The 23,721-nt window shown below is 45.5% G+C and overlaps 1 protein-coding gene and 2 pseudogenes across 1 annotated transcript in view; 1 reads left to right on the top strand and 2 right to left on the bottom strand.

The window, feature by feature from the left end:
- The window catches only part of ANGPT1 (angiopoietin 1), a 162,086-nt gene extending 138,626 nt beyond the window's left edge, over nucleotides 1-23,460 (bottom strand). Inside the window, exon 1 of the mRNA XM_066625014.1 lies at nucleotides 23,111-23,460. Coding sequence (XP_066481111.1) covers nucleotides 23,111-23,407 — 297 coding nt within the window. The 5' untranslated portion in view covers nucleotides 23,408-23,460. The remainder of the gene's footprint in view (nucleotides 1-23,110) is intronic.
- Nucleotides 537-653, bottom strand: LOC136650371 (5S ribosomal RNA; annotated as a pseudogene).
- Nucleotides 7,189-7,309, top strand: LOC136650185 (5S ribosomal RNA; annotated as a pseudogene).
- Nucleotides 23,461-23,721: the final 261 nt, after the last annotated feature.

The following is a 23,721-nucleotide window of genomic DNA, read 5'->3' as shown; positions in this document are numbered from 1 at the left end:
GAAAGGCGGTATAGAAATACCTGTATAAATAAATAAATAACCTGTGCAAACATGAACATGAATGTATGAAGCTGCCTTATATTGCTTTTCTGGGTCATTGTTCACATTGATTGGCAGTGGCTCTCCAAGGTTTAGGATTGGGATCTTTCCTAGCCCTACTTGGAGATGCCAGGAATTGAACCTGGGACCTTCTACATGCCTCTGCCACTCTGCCACAGTTTCTTCCCAACTCACTTTCTATACTTTCCATTCATAAACACAAATAGGCCTACTCACATGGAAGAAAGTGGTTTCTTGTTATATAGTCTGTTGGTTTTATTGCACACAAGGTTTAGGCTAGTGGGCTGCATTCTAGAGTAGTGTCAGCCTAAGAGCCAATTCACTGAAACTCATGGGCAGCCCACTTCTTTTCAATCAAGGTTCAGAATATTCTTGTAGTCAACTGTTGCACATGTGCAGAACACTGTTTTGCTTGCCAAAAAATGCAGTGTTGTTCAAATGATTGGCAACCTTCAGTCTCAAAAGACTATGGTATAAGCCTACAGCACCAGGTATTCCCAGGCGGTCTCCCATCCAAGTACTAACCAGGCCTGACCCTGCTTAGCTTCCAAGATCAGACGAGATCAGGCATGTGCAGGGTAACAGCTGCATGTACAATCTGAAGGCACAATCCTCACCAGGTGTTTACAATAGCAGAACACAGTTCCACATGGCAGAGCATGTGGTGCCACCAGCAGACATTTTGAAACCACTGCCTTAAACAGTGGTGATGTTGGTGGCCCTCTGTCACTACAGGTTGCTTGCTGGAGTGCAGGTAAGCAGGCATGGGGGTTGGGCAGTGGGAGGAATGGGGCAGGGAGAGGGAGGAACGGAAGAGTTTCCCGGTGGAAGGGGGCATGCGGGAGGCAGAAAAGGGGAGGGAAGGGTTAGATTCCAGTGGCACTGACATGTGTAGGATTCTATCCCTATTCCCTTTCCCTTACTTTCTTTGTTTCTGTGTCAGTAAAATCCAAGGGGACCCATTCAGGCAGCACAGGATTATTCCAGGGTAAGAGAACAAATTCTCCCTTACCCTGAAGAAACCTCCATGACTATTCCTCCCACCACCACCATAGGATGCATTGTACACTCCCTTGGCTTGGCAGCAATGGCAGGGGAGGGGTTAATTAGGATTGGACTGTCAGATTATGGTGTGCCTATGACGAGCTGAGACTGCAGGATGTTCTGCGCTGCTCTGGTACGCTGTCATAAGGACATTAATATTCTTCTTCTGCCAACTGTTTTTCAACCCTGTTGTGGTTTGTCATTTTTCTGAGTCTCGTTTGCTAAATCTGTGATGCGCACAAAACATGTCACTTATCCAGGCCAAAAGCTTTGCTTCCAAACACTTTATCAATAAAATATTTATAAATAAGTTTGCTTGAGCCCCCAACCCTATCCCCTGCCACATTATAGCATGCAGCTGTACCAATAGAGCAGGGGTGCCCAAACCCCGGCCCTGGGGCCACTTGCGGCCCTTGAGGCCTCTCAATGCGGCCCTCAGGGAGCCCCCAGTCTCCAATGAGCCTCTGGCCCTGTGGAGATTTGTTTGAGCCCACACTAGCTCGATGCAACTGCTCTCAGAGTGAGGGCGACTGTTTGACCTCTCGCGTGAGCTGTCAGATGAGGGCTCCCTCCACTGCTTGTTGTTTCACGTCTGTGAGGCAGTAGTGGCAGCAAAGGAAAGGCCAGCCTTGCTTTGTGCAAGGCCTTTTATAGGCCTTGAGCTATTGCAAGACCTTCATTCATTCATATAAGTTCATCTTTCAGCTATTCATTTATGTAAATTTATTCAAATTTTAAATGTAAATTAATTATTTTTTCCTGGCCCCCAACACAGTGTCAGAGAGACGATGTGGCCCTCCTGCCAAAAACTGGACCCCCCTGCAATAGAGGCCGCACTGTATGCTAGGGTGGGGGTGGGGGTACAAGGAGAAGTTTTTAAAAGAGGGGATAGGATCCAGCATGCCTGACCTCCACAGGATCCACCCCCACCCATGGCCCACCCCCAGCAACAGCTTACTTGCAGGTTGACAGCCACAGCAGCAGGGCCTCTGCTGCTGTTTTTGCTTTGCGGTGGAAAAGGAAATGGCCACCAGCAGAGCACTCCTTGCATCTTCAGCAGGCAATTTATGGCAGCAGGCAGGGCCTAGGAGAAAGGGGTAAAGGGGGTAATTCGTACCCAGGCCCAGAGTCAAAAAGGGGGCCCAGGAGCCAAAGGAGGGGGCCCAGAAATTTCCTGGGATCTTACATTTTCCTATCTATTCAGACATGTTGTCCGCATGGGATGCTGGGGACATTACCATTAGCATGGGGCTGCAGGTACTGGCAAGCCATATATGCTGGGCCATACATGACACCCCTTAACACAGTGTCAAATCCGGGAGGAAACAGGCCTGCTACAGTAGCTTTGGCTTGTGGATCTGCTTGGTACAGAGTGTTCCCCAACCTTGTTTTGGCCCACCCTGCTTCCATTCTGCTTCCATTCAGAATGCGCTGCCTCCGACGCATTCTTGGCATCACCTGGCAGGACAAAGTTCCAAACAACACAGTCCTGGAATGTGCTGGAATCCCTAGCATGTATGCACTGCTGAAACAGAGACGCCTGCGTTGGCTCGGTCATGTCGTGAGAATGGATGATGGCCGGATCCCAAAGGATCTCCTCTATGATGAACTCGTGCAAGAAAAGCGCCCTACAGGTAGACCACAGCTGCGATACAAGGACATCTGCAAGAGGGATCTGAAGGCCTTAGGAGTGGACCTCAACAAGTGGGAAACCCTGGCCTCTGAGCGTCCTGCTTGGAGGCAGGCTGTGCAGCATGGCTTTTCCCAGTTTGAAGAGACACTTGGCCAACAGTCTGAGGCAAAGAGCCAAAGAAGGAAGGCCCATAGCCAGGGAGACACACCAGGGACACACTACACTTGCTCCCAGTGTGGAAGGGATTGTCACTCCCTAATTGGCCTTTTCAGCCACACTAGACGCTGTTCCAGAACCACCTTTAAGAGCGTGATACCACTGTCTTTCGAGACTGAAGGTTGCCAATGAAGCCAACGAAGCTTCCATTCTGCCCACCCGTCACTACCCTCTCCCACTCTGTTTCATCCTTCTCCCTTTTCAAAGGGGCCCCAAAGAAACTTTGTACCCCCTGATAAAATTCCTCCCAGAGGCCCTGGCAGCAGGACAGTGTCCCTCTGTCGTTGACAGGACTGGGCCATTGATACAAAATGATTAAATGATGAACTATGAACCTGCAGACTTTCCAGGATGCAAACAGATGAGGTGGTTTTGATTTATCATGGAAAATTGAGTGTGCAGTCAGAAAGTTCGTACAATATTGCAAAAATAGGTCCCGCCCCATGGCTTTCTGATACCCTTTCAAAGTGGGAGTGAGTTGTAGGACAGGATTCAAAACCACACGGGCATTGGGAAGGCTAACACAATGCAGTTTGGAGTTCACCAAGAATAAGAATGCAAAGTTCAATCTGCAGCTAGCTTCCAATATTCTGTCATATTAAATTATTGCTCATTGGACAAAGAAAAAAGGCAAGTCAAGTGACTAAAACCAAGGCATTCACAGACGTTCATGCACTTCTTACAATTTCTTAGTGCACTTCAGCTCACAAATTCATGAATACCACAGGAAAATTGTGTAAATGTGTGTGTGTGTGTGTGTGTGTGTGTGTAATCACAATGTAATCACACATCTCAAAATGCTCAAGACACTCATGTCATCTCGTGTCTTGCGCGTTAGTGAACAAGACATGTTCAGCATTTCATAACCCGTGTCATGAAATATTGCAGAGGTTCTTTGGAGGCCAACCCACAAAATGTTTCCAGGATGTGTGGGAATGTAAAATGTTTATTCGTAACGCTGAATCAAGTAATACAATTTCCTAGTTCTATAGATCACAGTCAAGGAGTCAGCGTTGGCTCTTACCCCCACCCCATTTTTAATCGCTGTGAAAGGGCAAAGGCGTTGAAAGTTTACAAAAAGTTTATAAAGGTAACAGCTGCTCTTTTTCACGGTTTTGAACACTTGCTGGTAAAAATGACTGCAAGAAAATTCAGTGTCTACATGGATTTGGATTATATGGTATTTTAAAAATTTTTTTTAACTTTCTGCTTTAAGGTGGTTGGAAACTGGTGTAGTTGGGGGGGAAAGAAAACCCCACTGGGATCCTCAGATCCACATATCTTAGATAAAAGAAGTACCTTGATCCAGATAGAGGCTTCTCATGGGTATATCTATCCAGAGGAGCAAGTGTGCACAGAAATGGCTGCTCTGTTAGGGTGAGAGGAATTGCTACGTTTTGTCAATGCACACATATACAATAGTAATGTGTATAGGGGGATATGAATAAATGGAAAGGTGCAGCAAACAGAGCATGAAGAGAATTCTGTGCAACATTCAGAAGTAAAAATGAAGAATTCCATATGCGCTGGTTCTACTTGGGAAACAAGGTGATGTACTTTGAAACTCTAAAACGAGGGAGCTATTTGGAAGGGGTAAACGTTTTGTATTTATATGCTGCCTTTTGCCATGTCTGCATCCACAGCAACTCACAAAACACTTTATATACAATTTTGCAGCAGAGTTAGAGTCATTGAAATTCCCCCCCCCCCCAATCACTGAAGGCCAAGCGCCTTTGGAAACAATCATATTTGTCCATCCTGCAAAAAAGGGATGGAGGCAATCAAGTATCCCAGGAGAGGGAGATCCAAAACCTGAATGACACAGTACAGAAGGATCTGTCCTGCATGCTTCCCCATGAAGCTTTGGAAGGCACAGGTACAGAGAATGGAGCCTGTCTGGAAGGTTTTGGTGGGCCAGCACCAAAACTCATATGGAAGGACACAATCTACTTTTAGAAGAAGATGATCCTTTCAAATTTCGGAAGCATCCCTATGCTGTGTATACACCTTCACCCAGCAGCTGGGACTGCATCTGCACTTTCAAAAACCGTAATCACCCATATCAGCTTTTTCAGGGAGGGAATAGGGAGCTGGATACAATTCCTGTCCAGAACAGCTGATTGGCATGATTGCAGTTTTGGAAGGCGACACCACACACACACAACGGAAACTGCTATGCCATTTCACACCTGGCTCAGACCCAAGACTGTCAACCAGTCTAGTTGTTAGATGATGACATAATATGAATTGGCAACTGATAGCTCCGATTTCTTTCCTTAAAACACTTTTCTTCAAATTTGAAGCCGCTCAGAAGCAGGAATACAACATAAACAAGGCATCATAAAATACATCATCTAACATTCCCCAAAGGGTAGGTTGTCCTCTGTTAGGAATGCCTTGGTTGAGGTTAAACAAAGTGCGTGAAGCCATTTGTGCTCTTGCATGCTGTCATCGCCCTTTGTAGGTTTTGTAAACTGCTTATCCTTTACAGTCGCTCTGCTCTAAACATCTCTCTTGGATTCTTGTTTCATTGGAAGGGCTTTGCCTAGCAAGCACACAGAACAGGTCTGCCAAATTTCTTAGTGGTTTTATATGTGGCATTCAAGAAATATATTTGAATATCCCACCCAGCACTTCCCCGGAATCTTCTTGGCTAGGAAATGAACTCAGCAGCCAGGGTAAGGGAGTAGAAAAATCCTACAAAGAACATGTAACTATTGAGGAGACAGCAAGGGATCCTACTCAAGCCACAGTCAGTTGTCAATTAATATTGATTTTAGAACTATAAGTCCTACAAAGGAACCAGAATCCCACAGTTTGTCTAGTCCTGGAAGAGGTAAGTCATCTCATTACAACAACCATGACATTTAGAGTGCAATCCAGATGTGTTCTTGGGTCAGTGCAAATCCCTTGTGCTGGCTTAGAGGTGTGACAAAAGTGCCATAAGACACTTCTGCGCCACCGCAGGAGTCAGGAGGCCAAATCCAGTGCCACTGTGCCAGCAGACTGGTGGGTTTGAACAGGCTGAGTCAGGCTGATGCGAAGATCTGGGGACAGTGGAGGAGGGTGGAATGGGGGTGTTCCAGAGCAGGAGGGAGGGCATACAGCAGGCAGGCCAGTGGAGAAAGGACCCGGGAGGGGGGTGGAGTCAGGATCTGGCACTATACGCCAGAGTAGCCCTATAGGGGCAGCTGCCACACAACACAGGGTGAATGCACTCTCCTTACTCCAAGTTGTGCTGCAACCAGGTCTAGCCATGCTTTGGATGTAGCGCAGGCCAGCTGGCCTGTCTGTTACAGGGCATGTTAGGATTGGGCTGTTAACTGGGTTTTTCTAAACTGCTCCTCAAGCATTTCCATGCTATTCTCATTCTAAGCATTGGTTTGTGAGCAACACTGCTCCACTCTTCCAGACAATTGATTGCTCTTCCCCACCTGCTTGGATGCTGTATAAATTATAAAATTTAATAACCTGGCCTCCATTGATGATTTTTTTTTTGTTAAAGATATACTAGAAAAGCCCTCCACCATTGCCCTTAAACCTGCTGTCCGAAGTGCAAGTTGTGTGACATGGCAAGCTGTCAGTGGCATGCATAGTCATGTACCAACATTTGTACTGGAGACAAAATACATACATTTAGGCTTTCTGAGATTTAACATTCTAAGGAACTAATCCCTAGATCAGTGGTTTTCAAACTGGGACATCGCGATGCCCTATCCTGAAGGCCCTGGCCTCAGATCTCTTAAGGGGCGGGGCAGGGAGGAGGCAGGGAGGAGACAGTGACACGATCCCCAGAATCGTGTCGTTCAGGGGGCTGCAGGGACCGGGATGCACTCACCAGTCCCTGCAGCAGGCTGTCTGGGGTGTGGGGAGCCCTGCACAAGCATCTGCTGGGCTCCCCAGGCTTCTAAAAGTGAAAGTGGAGCGATTGTGCTTCACTTCTGGTTTGGCAAAAGTGGAGCGTGATCGCTCCACTTTCTATTTTGATGACCTGGGGAGCCCTGCAGATGCTCGCGCAGGGCTCCCCGCACCCCCGACAAGCTGCTGCAGGGACTGGTGAGTGCATCCTGGTCCCTGCAGCCCCCCCTTAGTGACGTGATCCTGGAAATCACGTCACTGCCTTCCCCGCACCCCCACCAAGACTTGGTTGTTGGTTGGTTGGCAATCTTCAGTCTCGAAAGACTATGGTATAAGCCTACAGCACCCAGTATTCCCAAGCGGTCTCCCATCCAAGTACTAACCAGGCCTGACCACCTTGCACATGCCCGATCTTGTCTGATCTCAGAAGCTAAGCAGGGTCAGGCCTGGTTAGTACTTGAATGGGAGACCGCCTGGGAATACCAGGTGCTGTAGGCTTATACCATAGTCTTTCAAGACTGAAGGTTGCCAGCCACCAAGACTTACCTCTGTTCAAACTGTCCCTGAGAGTTTGAAAACAGCTGCCCTTGAGGTATTTGTTTCCGGTGTGTAAACACTGGGTTAGCGCTGGGCTAGCACTAGCCGAGCACTGGTGCTAGGGCCCACAAACGTGCCTTATGAGCCAGTGTGCCAAGCTCAGGATTGGGCTTGCAGTCAATCAAACCTTGAATATAAGCAATTCTCAGACACTGAGGGTGACAGGTTTTCCATTCAATGATTGGCATACATTAGAGATCCACTTTAGAAAGACCGCAAAAACCAAAGATTAGTTTATAGTAGATAGATCAGAACATAAATTCAAATCCAACAGAAGTAGGAAGAGGATGTGGCTAGTGGCTGGAACTTTGCTAAAGGTCTCTGTGCCAAACATCTGCTTAAAGGAAATCTCAGCTTCTTAAAAGGATGGAATTGAAATTTTAACAACCATTTAAAGGCATTTAACAGTGGCTTTACTCTCCCGCTCTGCACAGAATCAAAGCAAATCTGAATACAGACCTCTATGCAGATATTCAATATGTAGATATTCCATACATGCCTGTGCCTGGATCCCCTCTGCCCACCCCTCCAGTTTTAATGCAAAACTCACACGCCCAGAAGTATTGGCATCTTATCAATGTCTTCTCCTTTAGAAGGGTCACTCTAATACCTAGCGGGACAAGTGAGAGTTGACACTCAAAACAGCTGCTCTTTAGAGTTGACCTGTGCAAGGCAGTATATTTAATCCTGAGATGGTATCTTTAGGAAGATAACTTTGGCTCACATTGGCTGACAACTTTAGCGCACGCATAAATAAGGCAGCCCAAAGGGCAAGAAGGCAGGTCGTGCCTCTGAAGGGCAGAATTTTCAAAGCTGCTTAGGATATAGCTTGGCCAGTTATCTGTGGCACTTTTGCAGCCACAGAAAATATTTTCCAAGAAGATTGAATCTTCAAAGGTCAGCACTTCATATACTTCACAGATTATCAGATAAAAATGAAGCTGAGTGACAGTCAGTGCTTGCTTCAAGGCAGGTCGGGGGTGGGGGGGTGGGGGTGGAGAACTGCATAGTACTGATTGCCACCAAGTCTGGGTCTGTCTTAATATCCTGAAACTTTCAGCATGGAAAACAGAAGGTAGGAACATTTGATAAAAAGTGTCCTCCATCTAATGTTTCCACTTAGAAAAATATTAAAAGTTACACACTGGCAAATATCTTACAGACATATTGGTATTGGCAACCTTCAGTCTCGAAAGACTATGGTATCGCGCTCTGAAAGGTGGTTCTGGAACAGCGTCTAGTGTGGCTGAAAAGGCCAATTCGGGAGTGACAATCCCTTCCACACCGGGAGCAAGTGCAGTCTGTCCCTGGTCTGTCTCCCTGGCTATGGGCCTTCCTTCTTTGCCTCTTTGCCTCAGACTGTTGGCAAAGTGTCTCTTCAAACTGGGAAAAGCCATGCTGCACAGCCTGCCTCCAAGTGGGCCGCTCAGAGGCCAGGTTTTCCCACTTGTTGAGGTCCAGCATCGCTTAAATGACTATGCGGGAAAGTACACACGAATTAGATTTCTAAAACAAAACCAGTACAGAAGGAACATTAGCTGGGAAGGAAGGAAGGAAGGAAGGAAGGAAGGAAGAAGAGATAGACAAGTGTGGGAGGTGGGGCTATTCAGTATTCTTCCTTGTTCTCTGTAGGCTTGCACACTGTATGGGGGGGGGAGAGAGAGAGAGAGAGAGAGAGAGAAACTGGTCTGGGAGCTTTTAAAAAGGGGGATTGGACAGATTTATGAAAGTCCATCACAGGTTACAAGCCATGATGGGTATACACAGTGCCTCGGTTTTAGAAAGTAGGATACCCCAGTAGGATATTTGCCAGATGCAAGGGAATGGCAACAGGATGCAGGTATCTTATCCTGTGTGCTCCCAAGGCATCTGGTGGGCCACTGTGAAATACAGGAAGCTGGACTAGATGGGCTACAGGAAGCTGGATCCAGCAGAGCTCTCTGCTGCTCTGGCTAATAAGCAGGGCTTATTAGCTGCTCTGGATGGTGCATTTTGTGACAGCCATCAAGGACCTTATGCCTCCAGAATGCTAGTTCCAGCATCATAAGGCCAATATAGGAGTAGTCTGTTAGTGTTCCAACCCACTCATCCTCTTAACACTCTAGGATTAACTGGTTGTCCTGCAGGGGGCTGGGTAGCAATTTTTAACTTCTCTCTTGGTTGGCGCTTGATGGGGAGTTATTGTTGTTGCTGTTGTTGTTGCTTTGTTTTGTTTTTCTGTTTGTTTTTTTGCCTACCCCAGACTGTGACATTGAGTTGTCATGTCTTTTTAGTCAGGTTGGCCACTTCTGGCTAGTGCCAGATTGGGAATAGGATTAGGAATCTGGTCTGCACCCTAAAATAAGCAAGAATCAGAACTGATCCCAAGAGGCTGTCTGGTGAAGGGATGCAGGTTGTTGATCCCTGGGGCTTGAATTGCAAGGGATGTCAGGCACCCCTTTCCAAGGGTTGTTGTGGAGAATCATGGGTTTGCTGGAGGCAATGGACACAATCCTAACCGGTTGTTAGGCTGGCCCAAGCCCAAGGGACTAAGCCAGGCCGACGCTCCCAGAAGTGCTGGCCTGCAGAGGCTGACAGAAGCTTCCACACCAGCTTCCTCCTAGCACCTTGTATCGACTCAGATGAGTTGACAAAAGGACGAAAAGTAGGCATGGGGGAGGCAGGGAGGAGGGAGGTGTTCCTGGGTGGGGGAGGGTGGACGGTGGGCGGCCCCAGGGGTGGGCGGGCATGAAGCGGGAGGCGGGGCTGGGAACCGGCAGTTATGATCCCGACCCTCACTCCCAGGGAGATTGGAGCACCTTCAAGCTGCTCCACTGTCCTCAGACTTGTGCCACCTCCAGAGGTGGTGCAAGTCTGAGGAGACCCATTGGGGCCAGCAGCCCTTACACAGGGGTAAGTGGAAAAGTTCCCCCTTACCTCTGGTTAAGCCGCTTATCGCCCCTATCCTGTGCTGGATACAGCGCAAGTCTCCTGACTTACCTGTTCCAGCACCGGATAGGATTGCACCCAACATTTGATTGGAGCCAGGGTGTGAGTGCCCAAGGGAGAAAACTGTCAGTTGCATCTGTCTCCCCTAAGGTAGGTAGCCCTACTAAAACCCTACTAAAAGGAAGAGCTTGGTTAGCCAGGGGCTGCAGCAGAGTTTTACTGAATTGATGTAATTGATAAAGTGGTCCAGTTCACATATTGACTTATCTCGTGTGATTTTTGGACCATGGCTATGCCCCAGATTCAGCTTTGGACTGGAATATAGTGGGAGGAAATGGTGACGACTGCAAAAAATATGGCGGCTCCCACCAGCCATGATCATGTTTCCACAATGCCCCAGACTAATGCAACATTCTGGCTATTGTGGGGGGGACGGGACATGGTGGCCAGCAGGAAGTTTTTGAACAGAGGAACTCTGAAACTCCTTTTACGAACGAACGAACGAACGAACGAACGAACGAAAGAACGAAAGAAAGAAAGAAAGGAACTTCCCTATTTTACAAAGTGAATTAGAAAATGGGGGTAATGAATGAGAATGAATGGCAAAAATGACACACACATCTTTTGTTCTCTTTCAGTGCTTATTTTCAGAATGAATGAAAGGGTCTCACTTGGTTCATTTTGCCATTTTTTTCCTGAAAACAAATAACACATTACTGTATATAGATAATAAACATACTCATGTTCATCAGCTCAAGCACTATTTCATTCATAATATATACACAGCTTTATATTAATGAGAAAGGCACTACACACAAGAATGGAGTTCATGGGTAGTTCCCCCATTAAAAAATTTAAAAGTTTCTACTCTCCTAAAGAGGGATGCAAAAGACTGTCTATAAAAAGAAAATTATGAGCAGCATGAATGACTGCAATAGTGTGTGTACAAAAAGTTCATCTTAATAGCAGCTCTTCTGTTATGTCTTTCAGCCAAAGAGTCTATGCCAAGACCTCAAGATTCACAGCAGTGAAGCCTTGGCTGTTTTGTGTATGTATGTGTGTTTCTCCAGGGACAAAAAAGACAGAGATGGAGCTAAGCCACAAAGTTCAAAACCAGATTTCTGCTTTTCAAGCTCCAGAGTTTTGCGAGACAGGAAGACAAAAGGGTGCTATAGTTCCAGCTTGTTATTTAAGTGGGGGATACTTATAGAATCTGGACATGGATCAGAACTGTCCCACAAACCCAGCACAATCAGATATTTTTGGTTTTAGGCACTCTCTTTTGCTTTTGAGAGGAACACAAAGCTTTTGTCACTTTTTTTCCTGACAGGTACTTGCATGTTTTGCTTATGCTGTCATTTACAGGAAACTTCTTAGGCTGGAGCTTTAGCAGTGGTGGCTGGTGGCCAGTTCGCTTGGTGTGATACCCGCTGCTCTGACATTCTCTAGGTAAACCTCCACACCCACTCCTGGTTCGCCTTTTCATTGGCATGAATGAGGAACAAGAATGGGTTGGACCTGTGTTGAAATGAATGTGAATGTAATGAATTAATATTGACACAGAAAGGGGCTCAAAGAACAACAATGAATGGCATAGTGTTACTGGAAGCGCATTCCACAACCTATGTAACATGCACTCAAAGGTGAAACTAACACCCTTGTGATTCACATAGAACCACATAGAGAGACTCAGGGTAATGGTCAAGGGTGCGACTGTATAATTTGGTGGGAAAGGACAACAGAGATGAGGGTGAAGGAGCACAACAGTTTACAGTAGTGCTCAGAAATCAAGAGGGACTAACTAACGATCTGTCTTCCCAATCAAACATTCTCGATTGTTATGTAAAGCATAAACAGCTGTGGCAAGTGTGACAGCACCAGTGAGCATGACCTGCCCACTGCCACAAGCAGTGAGTAGATGGGTTCACACAACAATGGACAGTCGATGCCCACCGCCAATGGTATGATCATGCAGGGGTTGGGAGAGAGGGGTGGAGAGGAGGGTGGATCAGGCCCTGGAAGGGGCCAGGTTGGCAGCAGAGCATAACAAATCCTTACCCACTTCCTGGACCCAATCTGCTTTTACTGGTCAACGTGGAGTTGCACAGTGATAGTGCTGGCACAGGTTCAAGTTGACCCATTGCAACAGCATGGGCTTACCCCACGAAAAGGATCAAATATTCCCTTCCCTCCCCCCCAAGAGGCCTCAACATGCAGAACACAGCAGATGCCGTATTGGCACCGCTGCATCGCCGTGCTGAGTTAGGTAGGATTGGGCTGTAGGATTATACACACGTAATCTAGAGAGAGGAATTCTACAGCCATCAACAGAGCCCTGGAGAAAGGAATTAGAAGAGGAAAAGCTTATTCACAACCACACAGCACTCACAGAAAAGAACAATCTCTAAGCAGGCACTCAATTTGACCTCATACAAGTCAACAGCAAGGAAAGATAGCAGGGATTTGGAGAGTGTTTGGTGAGGCTAAATCACAGACCGAAGACACCTATCTTGATTCTGCGAGGCCTGAGAGTGTGCAGGGTCTATGGCATCCTTGCTGACCAAACCACTCTCCCTGGACAAAGAGGGATTTCAAAGACCTGCTTGCTGGATAGCAGAGTGGTTTTGAATGGAAGCTGGAAAAACTTCACACAGGCTTCAACCGGTTTCCCAAATGCACATCAGGCAAAAAAGGAAGAACCAAGCAAAAAAAGGAAGAAAATGAAACTCCAAAGCCAGGGGATTTTAAATATTTTTGCCCCATAGAATGCTATGGGATTTTTAGGTGGGGAATCTCAATCAAGGGATCCTCTTGCCAGTTGAGGACCGGCTGCTTTCTGCCTTCATTTTCCTCCCCAGTTGAGTTTTCAGTAGTTAGTTTGGAAAGGGGTGTGAACATCTTAGTCTGATTCCTTGGTCGAGCTTAATGATGTGATTGGTGAGGATGTCGAAAATGTGAAACCTTTCAAACTTTTACAAAAGTTATTTTTCTCAGCCTCGGGCGTCTAGGGCCATGGTAACAAAACCCTAAGTATGCTCTTCCAGCAGGATTTGGAGCTGGAAAGCTCTATCTACATTTTAGAGGTGTGAGATCTCATTTTAAAAGATTCTTCACGTTTGGAGCATTGAACTCCATGCTTCAGTTAAGGAGTGGGTGGGTTATTGCATGGTTCTGTCAGGCCTGGGACATGGGGGACCCCTGGGGACACAGGACGCAGCGGCAGGGCACCTCAGGGTCTGGCCTCAGCAATATCAGCCCAGCCCAAGTGGGGGGCTCAGCCCAGCTCCAGTAGGGTTGTGAGAGAAGGGGGGTTACATCACCCAGGCTCATGGGCTAGCCAGCATCTGCTCCAGCCAGTGTCCTAGCCAGTTCTGCCCTCATCCCTGGCTGGACTGGGTTTTAAGCTGGAGACCAGCCCCCTTAGACTCCACACCTTCGTCCCTGTGAGGGTTATAATGAGCCTTCTCATTACCTGAGCCTACCTGAGCCTTCCCTCCCTCTTCTCACCTGTGCTTCACCCTCCTGCTCTGCCTGCCAGCCAGGCTGCAGGGACTACTTCCCATCCCCTCGCCCCTGGAGTGGACTGGGCTTGTGGGCGGTGTTGCCCCGGCAGACTGGCAAGCAAGGGGGCAACAGTGAGCCCTGGAGCTTTCAGCCATCTGCTGGAGGTCCACCCAGTCGGTCAGGGACTGGCTTGGTCTCCCATGGTCCCAGCGCCGGGCTCAGGGACAGGCGAGGTTTACCACTGAGCACCCAGTCGTGGCTTGCCATGGTTTGCTCCCAGGAGTCTGCCATCCAATCTCCTCAGGCCTTGCTACTGCCCTCCCAGTGGGCATGAGTGTCTGCCCATGGCAGCCCCATGGCTCTATTTCCCCTGCCAGCCACAGGGGCTGAGGCAGGCTCTCTCCTCCTGCTGCTGTGGCTACCAAACCTGGGGACTTACTCCTAGGCGGCTCTGCTCTCAGGTAAGTCAGGGGAACCCTGACAGGTTCAAATGAAAAGTGTGGTCATTGGGGCCTGTGGTCATTCACTGTGGATCAGTGGCCTCAGTCATGTTGGTGGGTGGCCCTTATGCTCTCCAAGCAGGCACCTAAGGCACCAAATAAATGTGATTCTTGCATGCCTTAAATCAAAGGAAATTAACAAGAATAAAATACTGACCATGTAATAATGTTTTGAACTTAGTTTTTGCACACACCTTTTAAGACTTCTAAGGGCCCAATCCTATCCAACTTCCCAGCACCGATGCAGCCGCAATGCAGCCTCAACAAATGTTCCCTTGGATGCAGGGCATGCCCCATTAGCATGGTTGCATTAGTGCTGGAAAGTTGGATAGAATTGGGCCCTAAAGCCCTTTATATGCTGAAGAGCTTTATAGAGAAAGACAACAATACTTAGGATTATTCCAAAGGTAGACATTTCCATACTCAACCTTTGGGCTTGACAAAAGGGTTTCTCAGAGATATTAAGATTCACTTAAGGGATCAACTCTTTGACAAACAAAAATCACACCTGTGGAGGGTAAACCTGTACAAATTTTATTAGTAAGTGTCCATAGAAAAAATGTAATTGCTCTGAGCCATCTAATTACATGCAGCTGGTTTCACACACTAATTCAGCCCCAAGATGCACACATGCCAAGATGGTTGATGCATCCAGCCATTGTAATGGAATTTGAACTGAAGGTGTGGGCCCACATCCAAATGCATATCCATACACGCACCCATTATGCAACACAAGAAGATCCCTCTTTCTACACACATCATGATCGTCATGATTCACATAAATCCCATTTACCCATCCTATTGGTAGAGCTTTTGTTTATTAACGCAGGAGTCCTCTCTGCATTTGATTAGTGAAATGCACACTGCTGCTTTTGGACTGGTCAGTTCTCCCAGAGAGAATGTCAGGAGAGTGTCCTAGAGACCAGTTTGATGACTGATAGTTTTGTATGATTGAGTATCGAGCAACGACTGTTATTAATGAAAATAAATAACTTGGGGTTAGGTGGCCCATTGTGACAGGGTTTTCCATCAAAGCCTGGGAAATATCCGAGAGACTGAATTGCAAAGAAATGTGGCGGTGAAAAAAGAAGAGAAAAGTGAGATTGGCTTGCTAAAAAAACAACCTTTCAATACTTGTTTTGTCAGTTGTTGCCAAAGAACCAACCTCTCCATACTCGCAAATCTTTAAGCATTTTCATGTTGGAGACTCTCTGACTTTTGTGGTGGGCATTTTGAGTATCTCTGCGGGTTATTGGAATTTGACCAAATCAACCCCCTTAACAACATTAAGCTAAATGAACAGAAGAAAAATGGTTATAATATCCAATGGCCACCTAGTTTACTATTGGACACAAAAACATGTTGTTTTAATTTGTTTGCTGTCTGGTTGCAACCTGACTCTATCTGTGGCTGCAGGTGTCAGAGCTCCAACACAGGCAGCTTTCTCATCTGTTCTTTGTGACATTTCTACTGTCTTCATTAGTGGAGTTGGGGGGGGAGCAGTGCATTCATTTCAAAACTCTGAATAACCCAACTGTGATATGCAAAGAGCTTTTGCCAGAAGAGCAGGGAACTGAGCAGGTTCAGAGAAGGAGCTAGGCCCATCTGTGGTTCTTTCAATGGAATGCATGGAGTAACTTTCCCCAGTACCATGGATGCTTAAGGGGTCAGCATCTTTGGGGCAGTATGTGAAGGAAAGTCCTTTTTTTAGAGCATGATCACTGAGAGTTAAACTAGAGCAGCAGAATGAGGAGATAATGCCATCTCAATGCCAGATACAATGGACTGTCCCACTTCCAAATGCAAGTGGAGAGTTGTATTTTTGAATGCTTCTCTATGGAAAACACTGCTCACTGCATGCGGAAAACTAGCACAGAAGGGTGAGGTTAGACTAGAACCTTTGCTTGAATTATTTATGTATTTATTGGATTTATAGTCCGCCTTTCTCCCCGAAGGTTACCCAAGGCAGCTAACACTCAAGATTAAAATACAAAGCAAAATAAAATACATATAAACATTTAAAAAGAACAATTAAAACAAGATAAAATGCAGTCAGCTGATAAAAAACACATAGTAAAAGACATAATTTATAAAAGCAGCCCTTATAGGGCCTCAAAGGCTTTCCTAAATTAAAAAGTCTTCAGGCCCCACTGGAATGTCAATAACGAGGAAGCTGTTCTCACCTCAAAGTTGTTCTCAATTATCTCACTAAATACATCAGACAAGCAGGTTGGAATTAAAATGGGTCACAATTACTTCACAAATCTGGTAGCAATGCCTAACTCTCCTGCCACTCCAACCCCCCTTTTAGCACAGGTTCCTTAATTCATGAAGACCAATAGCTATTATTTATTCATAAGAACATAAGAAGAGTCCTGCTGAATCAGACCAAGGGTCAATCTAGACCAGTTTCCTGGATTTCATAGTGGCCTGCCAGCCAGCACACAATGCCATCTTACAAGCATTCCCATCCTGACTCCAAGCTGTAGCTCAGTAGTTCCCAAACTGGTGGGTCACAACCCACCAGCGAGAAAAACACTTGTCCCTGCCCCTTTAAGAGGCAAGGACAGGGGAAGGCAGCAACATAATCCCCAGGATTGCGCTGCTGATGGGGAGGGGAGGGTTGTTTTTTTTTTAATTTCCCTGAGGAAGTGCTGGTCTCCAGGGTGGAGGGGCTCCTGTAGACACCTTTGCAGGGCTCACTAAGCCTCCAAAACAGTAAAAAAGCAATCGAAACCACTTCCAGTTTTCAGTTGAAAACTGAAAGTGGTTTTCAATTGCTTTTTTCAACCTTGGAGGCTGAGTTTCCCTCAGAAAGTTAATCCCCACCCCCACCCCAGCAGCAGCGTGGTCCTGGGGATCACACTGCTGCCACAGCTCCTCCCCTGCACACACTTAAGGTGCTTCCCAACTCCCTTGTAGGAGTTTGGGAAGCACTGCTGTAGATCATCCTTGACAACCCCAGTTTCTCAACAAAGATCAAGAAAGACCTGCTTTGAAGACACCCTCCAAGCCAAACAGCCTTTGAGGCTGATTTTACAATCCATGGGCAAGAGACTCCCTACCAGCATACCCAAGCCAAGTAGTCTCTGGAGATCCGTTCTGTTCCAGACACCCCTCTCCAATTCGCTTTTCATGATGCTTACCAACTCCTTCCTCTTAATTTTTACCCCACACTGTGCCTGCCAGCTATGACTGACCTGGCTGAAACAATACCCTTGGCTGAAACAAACCCTTGGCATGGCTGCATAAGTGCTGGCAAGTTGGATAGGACTGAATAGGAAGGACACTGTCCAAAGACTGCCCTGGCTCCACCCCTGGCTCCACCAAATGGGTTGCTTTCCCCCTGCTTGCCCTTGTGCAAGAGGGAATGGGCCAAAATGCTCACTCCTGTGTGGAAGGATGGACATGATTTTCCAGGGCCAGCCCAAGACCTCTTACCACCTGAGGTGCAGTACCAAATGTCCTTCCCTTACCCAATGGCACACCAGCTCCTACCTCACCTGCTCCTCCTTCTGCACCTTTGATTCACAAAGGAGACACACTCCCCCCCCCACTTCCTCTTCTGTGCTATTTCCCTCTTCCTTTCATAATCCCGGAAGCCGGAGAAGGAGCAGTAGATGGGTACCTCTCACCCTGATTGCTTCCGTCAGCCTCATGGATGGGCTGGCTCTGATTTGTGCTGTACAGGAATACAAGACACACACATCTTAGATTATAAGATGAAGAAACTTGAACTCCCTCAGCTCACCCACTTTCTTTCCAGCCCAAGCATCGACCACTCCTCCCACGTCCCCTTACCAGACTGTGGTGGCAACAGCTATGTCAGGTAAATAGGCCTCTCCTTGGCACAAATGCATCGTTGCTATGGCAGTAACTCATGCATCATTTACAGCCCTATCCTATCATGATGCATTACCTCAGAATGCCAGATGCAAGGGAGGGCACCAGGATGCAGGTCTCTTGTTGTCTTGTGTGCTCCCTGAGGCATTTGGTGGGCCACTATGAGATGGCCCACCAAATCACAGTGGACTTGGAAGCTGGACTAGCTGGGCCTATGGCCTGATCCAGCGGTGCTATTCTTATGATACTGGCAGAAGTAATGCTCCACCGGTGAGTGCAATGAGACCACCAGTCAGTGCAATGTCTTGCATCTGCATGCATTGGTAGAATGGAGAGACTATTACTTTTGTGATACCAGCTCAGTTAGTTGACCCCAATTGTAGAATTAGGGCCCAATCCTATCCAACTTTCCAGTGCCGGTGCAGCTGCAATGCAGCCCCAAGGCGAGGAAACAAATGTTCCCTTACCTTGTGGAGGCCTCCATAACTATCCTCCCACCACAGGAGGCAGCACATACCCCATTGGCACAGCTACACCAGGGTTGGAAAGCTGGATAGATCTGGCCCTTAGCCTGTTGCTAGAGACAATAGCAGTATCATCAACATGGTGTAGATCTGGGTGCAAATCACCATTCATTCATAAAGTTTATTGGGTGTCACATAGTTCTCAGCATAACGTTAACTCCTAGATTTAAGGATCATATGAGGTGAAACATATCTACACCACCTGAACTCCTCAAGGGAAGACACAAATGAGACAGGCAGATAGCATCTCAGGGATGAAAACTGAAAGCTGTCATGCATATTAAGCACTTCACACATTGAACTGTCTCATAACCACAACATAGGTACAACAAAGATAAAGCATCTCAGTACATGAAGGTGTTTATTAACACACACCCAGGTTAAACAAGAAAACTGTGCTGGATGCTTCAGGGGAAAGAGATGCTTCCTCAAAACTGGCATCAAATCTGACCCATGGAAAACCACATTAAATGGACCTACAGTGTTCTTAATTTAGATATTAGCAGACATTTGGTAAAATAACTAGTGATTGATCCAGAATATGACAAGGTTATACAAGGTTATAACAAGGTTATAATTTAGATATTAAACACTTAGGCTTCAACATGTTATGAAACCTCTGACAGTGTTTACAATAATACATTCATATACTCCCTTCCCCAAGAAATTCAAGGCAATGTATTCATTGTCCCCAGTATGATCCCTGCATGGTATGCACTGGTTGATACTGGTCAACCAGTGGGCTTCTTGAATGACGGGGATTGGAATCTTTCAAACACATAATCAGACAATAATTATTATACCACACTAGGGCTGCAATCCTATATATAATTTGTTGGGATAAGACCCACTGCATGCAATTGGACTTACATCTGGCAGTGTGTGGAATGGGGGCTAAATGGATACCATACACACATCTGCCCAGTTGTGAAACTATTTGTACTTCTATTGGTTCCATACATGCATTAGCGTTCAGCTTGGGGGAGGAGAAAAAAATATCCTGAATAGTTGCCAAGCTAAAAACTTCAAACTGCTGTTCTTTGACAATATGTAAATGTTGAAATTGCAATCTAAGCATTTCAATACTCTTTGACAGTCAGTTATTGCAAGAAACAGGAAAAACATGCTGTTCTTTGTACACTGTTAAAAGAAACATGGCAGATATGAAACCCAGGGTTAAACAAAGAAAGAAGCCGTCCTTACTAAAGTAAATGCTTCTAGGAAATATGGTAAATCTGTACCCCAAATCTTTATTTTCTGGTAGTTTTGGTGAAAAGAGCTTAGTTCCTGTTTTCTTGGGCCCCTCTGACCAATCACATCCACACCAACAATGTATATGCAAATTTCATTGGACAATGCAGAACCTTAATTGCATGCAATCAGACAAGGAAATCTTCAGTGAGATTTGAACTGACAGTTCACTGCAAGAAGGCTTTCTAAATGTTTGTTTGATTTCCAAAATCTGCACTTGGTAACAAAAGATCAAACTACATTTCTTCCAGATTAGCTCAACTAAGAGCCTTACAATGTCCTCCCTAGTTAAACAATCAATGCAAGCTTTAGTTCCATTTAACGCTTCCAGTCATCCCTTCCAAAGTGTGTTTGGGATATGTTTTAACAGAATGAATATGTTCTGATGTGTTCTAATGCTAAATTGTTTTAAAGTAGGTGATATTTTATAGCAAAGCATCACAAAGGACTCTCGTAATTGCAAGAGTTGTGATTTATACATTTCCCCCATTTTAATAATAATAATAATAATAATAACAACAACTTTATTTTTATCCCGTCTTTCTCCCCAAAGGGACTCAAGGCGGCTTACAACATATTAAAAACATAATTTAAAAACAAATAAAAACATATTAACACATCATAAAAAACAGCAGTCAGAGTAAAAAATAGGTAAAAAGAGCATAGAGCAGCAGCAAGTCATAAAAGAATCAGGCCTGTAAAAAATATTAAAAGATGTTAAAAAGATGTTAAAAGGCCGAGAACTCAGAAGGCCTGTTTAAACAGAAGGGTCTTCAGGCCTCGCCGAAAGGTCTCAAGAGAGGGAGCCATTCTTAAGTCAGGGGGAAGGGAGTTCCATAGCGTTGGTGCCACTACTGAGAAGGCCCTATTTCTTGCAGCCGTCCCACGTACCTCCCTAGGCGGCGGCACTTGTAAAAATACTATAATACTATTGTAATTATACAATTACAATACTTGTAATACTTGTAATACTATTTGTAATAGTATTGTAATACTATTGTAATGCACTTGTAATACTATTGTAATGATGGACTTAACCATGGGACGAATAATATTTCTCATTGATCACGTCTGTGGCGAAGTATTGCTCAAACAGCCTATAATTGGAATGGATGGCTGAAAAAAAAAAATCATTAGGGAACCTAAAACTGAGCTTTGGAGCTTTAACTTATCTCTGTAATATATTCTTAGCAATTAAGCATTATTCATTCATCAGAAATGAGTGCCTCAGTGGTCTGCAAATGACAGCCCCAAAGCAGCAAATGGATTATTCAAAGATGTAGCCAAGTAGCTTGATCGCAATGAGTCATGCCTCTAGTCACTGGACACAAGGGGAAGCAGGTTCTTTTATTATGGATTATAGACACAGAGATACATGACGTTCAGCCATTTGCTACTTGTAAAGGACATAATGCAAAGTCTTTCACCCACTTCCAAACTTCAGACAACCAAAGAAGAATGCAAGCTTTGAGACGCACCATTGAGACACCAACTGCCTGTCCATCATTTATCTTCTCTTCAAACACAAGAATCAGCTGCAATTCACACACACACACACACACACACACACACACACACACACACACCCCAATTGCTAACTCATTTTTCTTCTCCAGCAGTTTGTAAGCAAAATAGTGGGCTTAGTTCAGTCCCTAGTGGTCAAACACAGAACAAAGTCCTAAATGTGATTCCACAGGGCAGTTTTCTGAAAAGAAAAAAACAAACCCAGCATCCATGTACTTGAATAGATACTTTTCTTCTGCATGAGATTTGCTTTTAAAAGGTCAAAGCAATGTACAAATAACTAAAAGTTGTCACAGGCAAGTTCAGACTCCTCCCTTGCTTACACATTTATCTTCCTAAAGTTAAATGTTCACTTTCCAACGATAAGGCCATACAGCCTTTTAACTGGGAATAAGGGCCACTGAATTCAGTGGCACTTACTTTTGAGGACACATGAATTATGTTGTATGCATATGAAAAGTGACAGTAGCAGTGAAAGGGTAACTCAGCGCATCATGTTATGTAACGTTTTATCACAAATTGTTAAAAGCACATGGTTTCCTCCAGAGCTAAGCTGTCAGCAAAAATAAGACACTCTGAATGACAAAGTATCACAATATATAGTGAAATGCTTATTTATCTATTTCCCCTGATTGTATCTCCTTTGTAAAATCATGCATCATGTTAAGGACACCTTGTGCAATTAAACAAAAGATTGTGCAAGGAACATAGACGATTGAGGCAGTCTGGGAATGTTCATGGGTTCAGCGATGTAGCAAAGTGATTTCAAATCATTTGTCAGGGTCATATTGATTTGCAGTATATAAATTGCAAGCTACTTCTAGATGACAGCCATCAGCTGTGCAGGGCAAAACATTCTCCTGCTACAATACAAAGATAAATGTGCACAGTATAGCATCAAATGTTCCAGCAGATTTGTTCCAACTGTGCTGATTGTACATTACTACCCTGTGTTGGTGTTTCCTTGGTAGTACAATCCTATGCTTTTCTCCTCAGAAGTAAGTCCCATTGAATTCAGTGGAGCTTACTCCTGGGTAAGTGTGCATAGGATTTGCACACTCAAGGATGGTTGGGAAGGATGTCACACACACCACAGAACAATTGATTAATCTTGGTAAATTATTCATTCTGTAGCAATACAATGCTGAAATTACACCCTAACTGCTGCAGCTAAGCCATGTTGCGTGACATCAAACACTATCAGTTTTATTTTTAAAACTTTTTTTCCCAGGTATTCTAATGTAGCTATGATGTTGAATCTGTTGTTGGAGCAACCAACAATTCTTTTCTCTAACAGCACTGAGACCTTTCTTAAAATATTGAGTGCGCATTTATTTTTAACAGCATTCCTACACTGTCAACACACACAGGTATGCGCCTGGCTGTTTGATCATTACCTAGCAATGTCGAAGCTTTAACTAAGACGTTCAGAAGTCAGCCCTGAACTCTGAAAATCAAATCCTTTCAGAAACACTTGCAAAGCTCTGATCCCAATGTATTCCACTGTGGAGAGCCATCACAACATTTTCTATCACGTACACAGCATGACACACAACATATGCACTAGAACAGCACGCTGCACAAGCCCAGAAGCAATCACCCAAGTGCAAGAGAAGTTGAGCACTTACCTTTTGCAGCCACTGTGTGTAATTCTCCATCACATGTTCCAGGCGTTGCAGTTTCTGGTTAGAGAAATCCGGTTCCATGTGGGGGGCATCCCTTTGGAGCGCATTGGTGTTGTATTGGTCAGTGGTGCTTTCACGACAGTTCCTGTCCTGTTCGGGAAGAATGAATGTGTAGGTGCACTGTCCATGCTGAATCCGGTTGTACCTTCGCGCACTGGACTCTGGAGCCCGGTGTTGATTACTGCAGCCTATGTGAGCCAGGAGTGCAGCCAGGAAAGCAAACCCAAGGAAAAAAGTCATGTTACTAGCCCTCTTCTTTCCTGCTCTCAGAGACACTATCCTCCCCCCCCACCCACCCCTCTTCCTTGTTCTTTTTTAAAAGAAAAAGTTGTCTGTTGTGTTTTCTCTGCAAAGATCTGTGTGGGAAATGAAAAGGTAGAGCAATGACTCAGTGAAGAGGAGCCAAGAGAACACCCGCGACTTTTTCAAATGACTGTGTCACCCTTTCCGATGGCTTCCTTAGCTGAAGTGTGAGCAATTGATTGCATGGTAGCTGAGATTTATGTTTCCTCTTGCTTACACTTCAGCATGTAGGTTCTCTGAGTCAGCTGCTG

This window comes from Tiliqua scincoides, chromosome 4 (genome assembly GCF_035046505.1).
Source record: "Tiliqua scincoides isolate rTilSci1 chromosome 4, rTilSci1.hap2, whole genome shotgun sequence".
Classification (NCBI taxonomy): domain Eukaryota; kingdom Metazoa; phylum Chordata; class Lepidosauria; order Squamata; family Scincidae; genus Tiliqua; species Tiliqua scincoides.
This window is presented reverse-complemented; position numbering and strand designations above follow the sequence as displayed.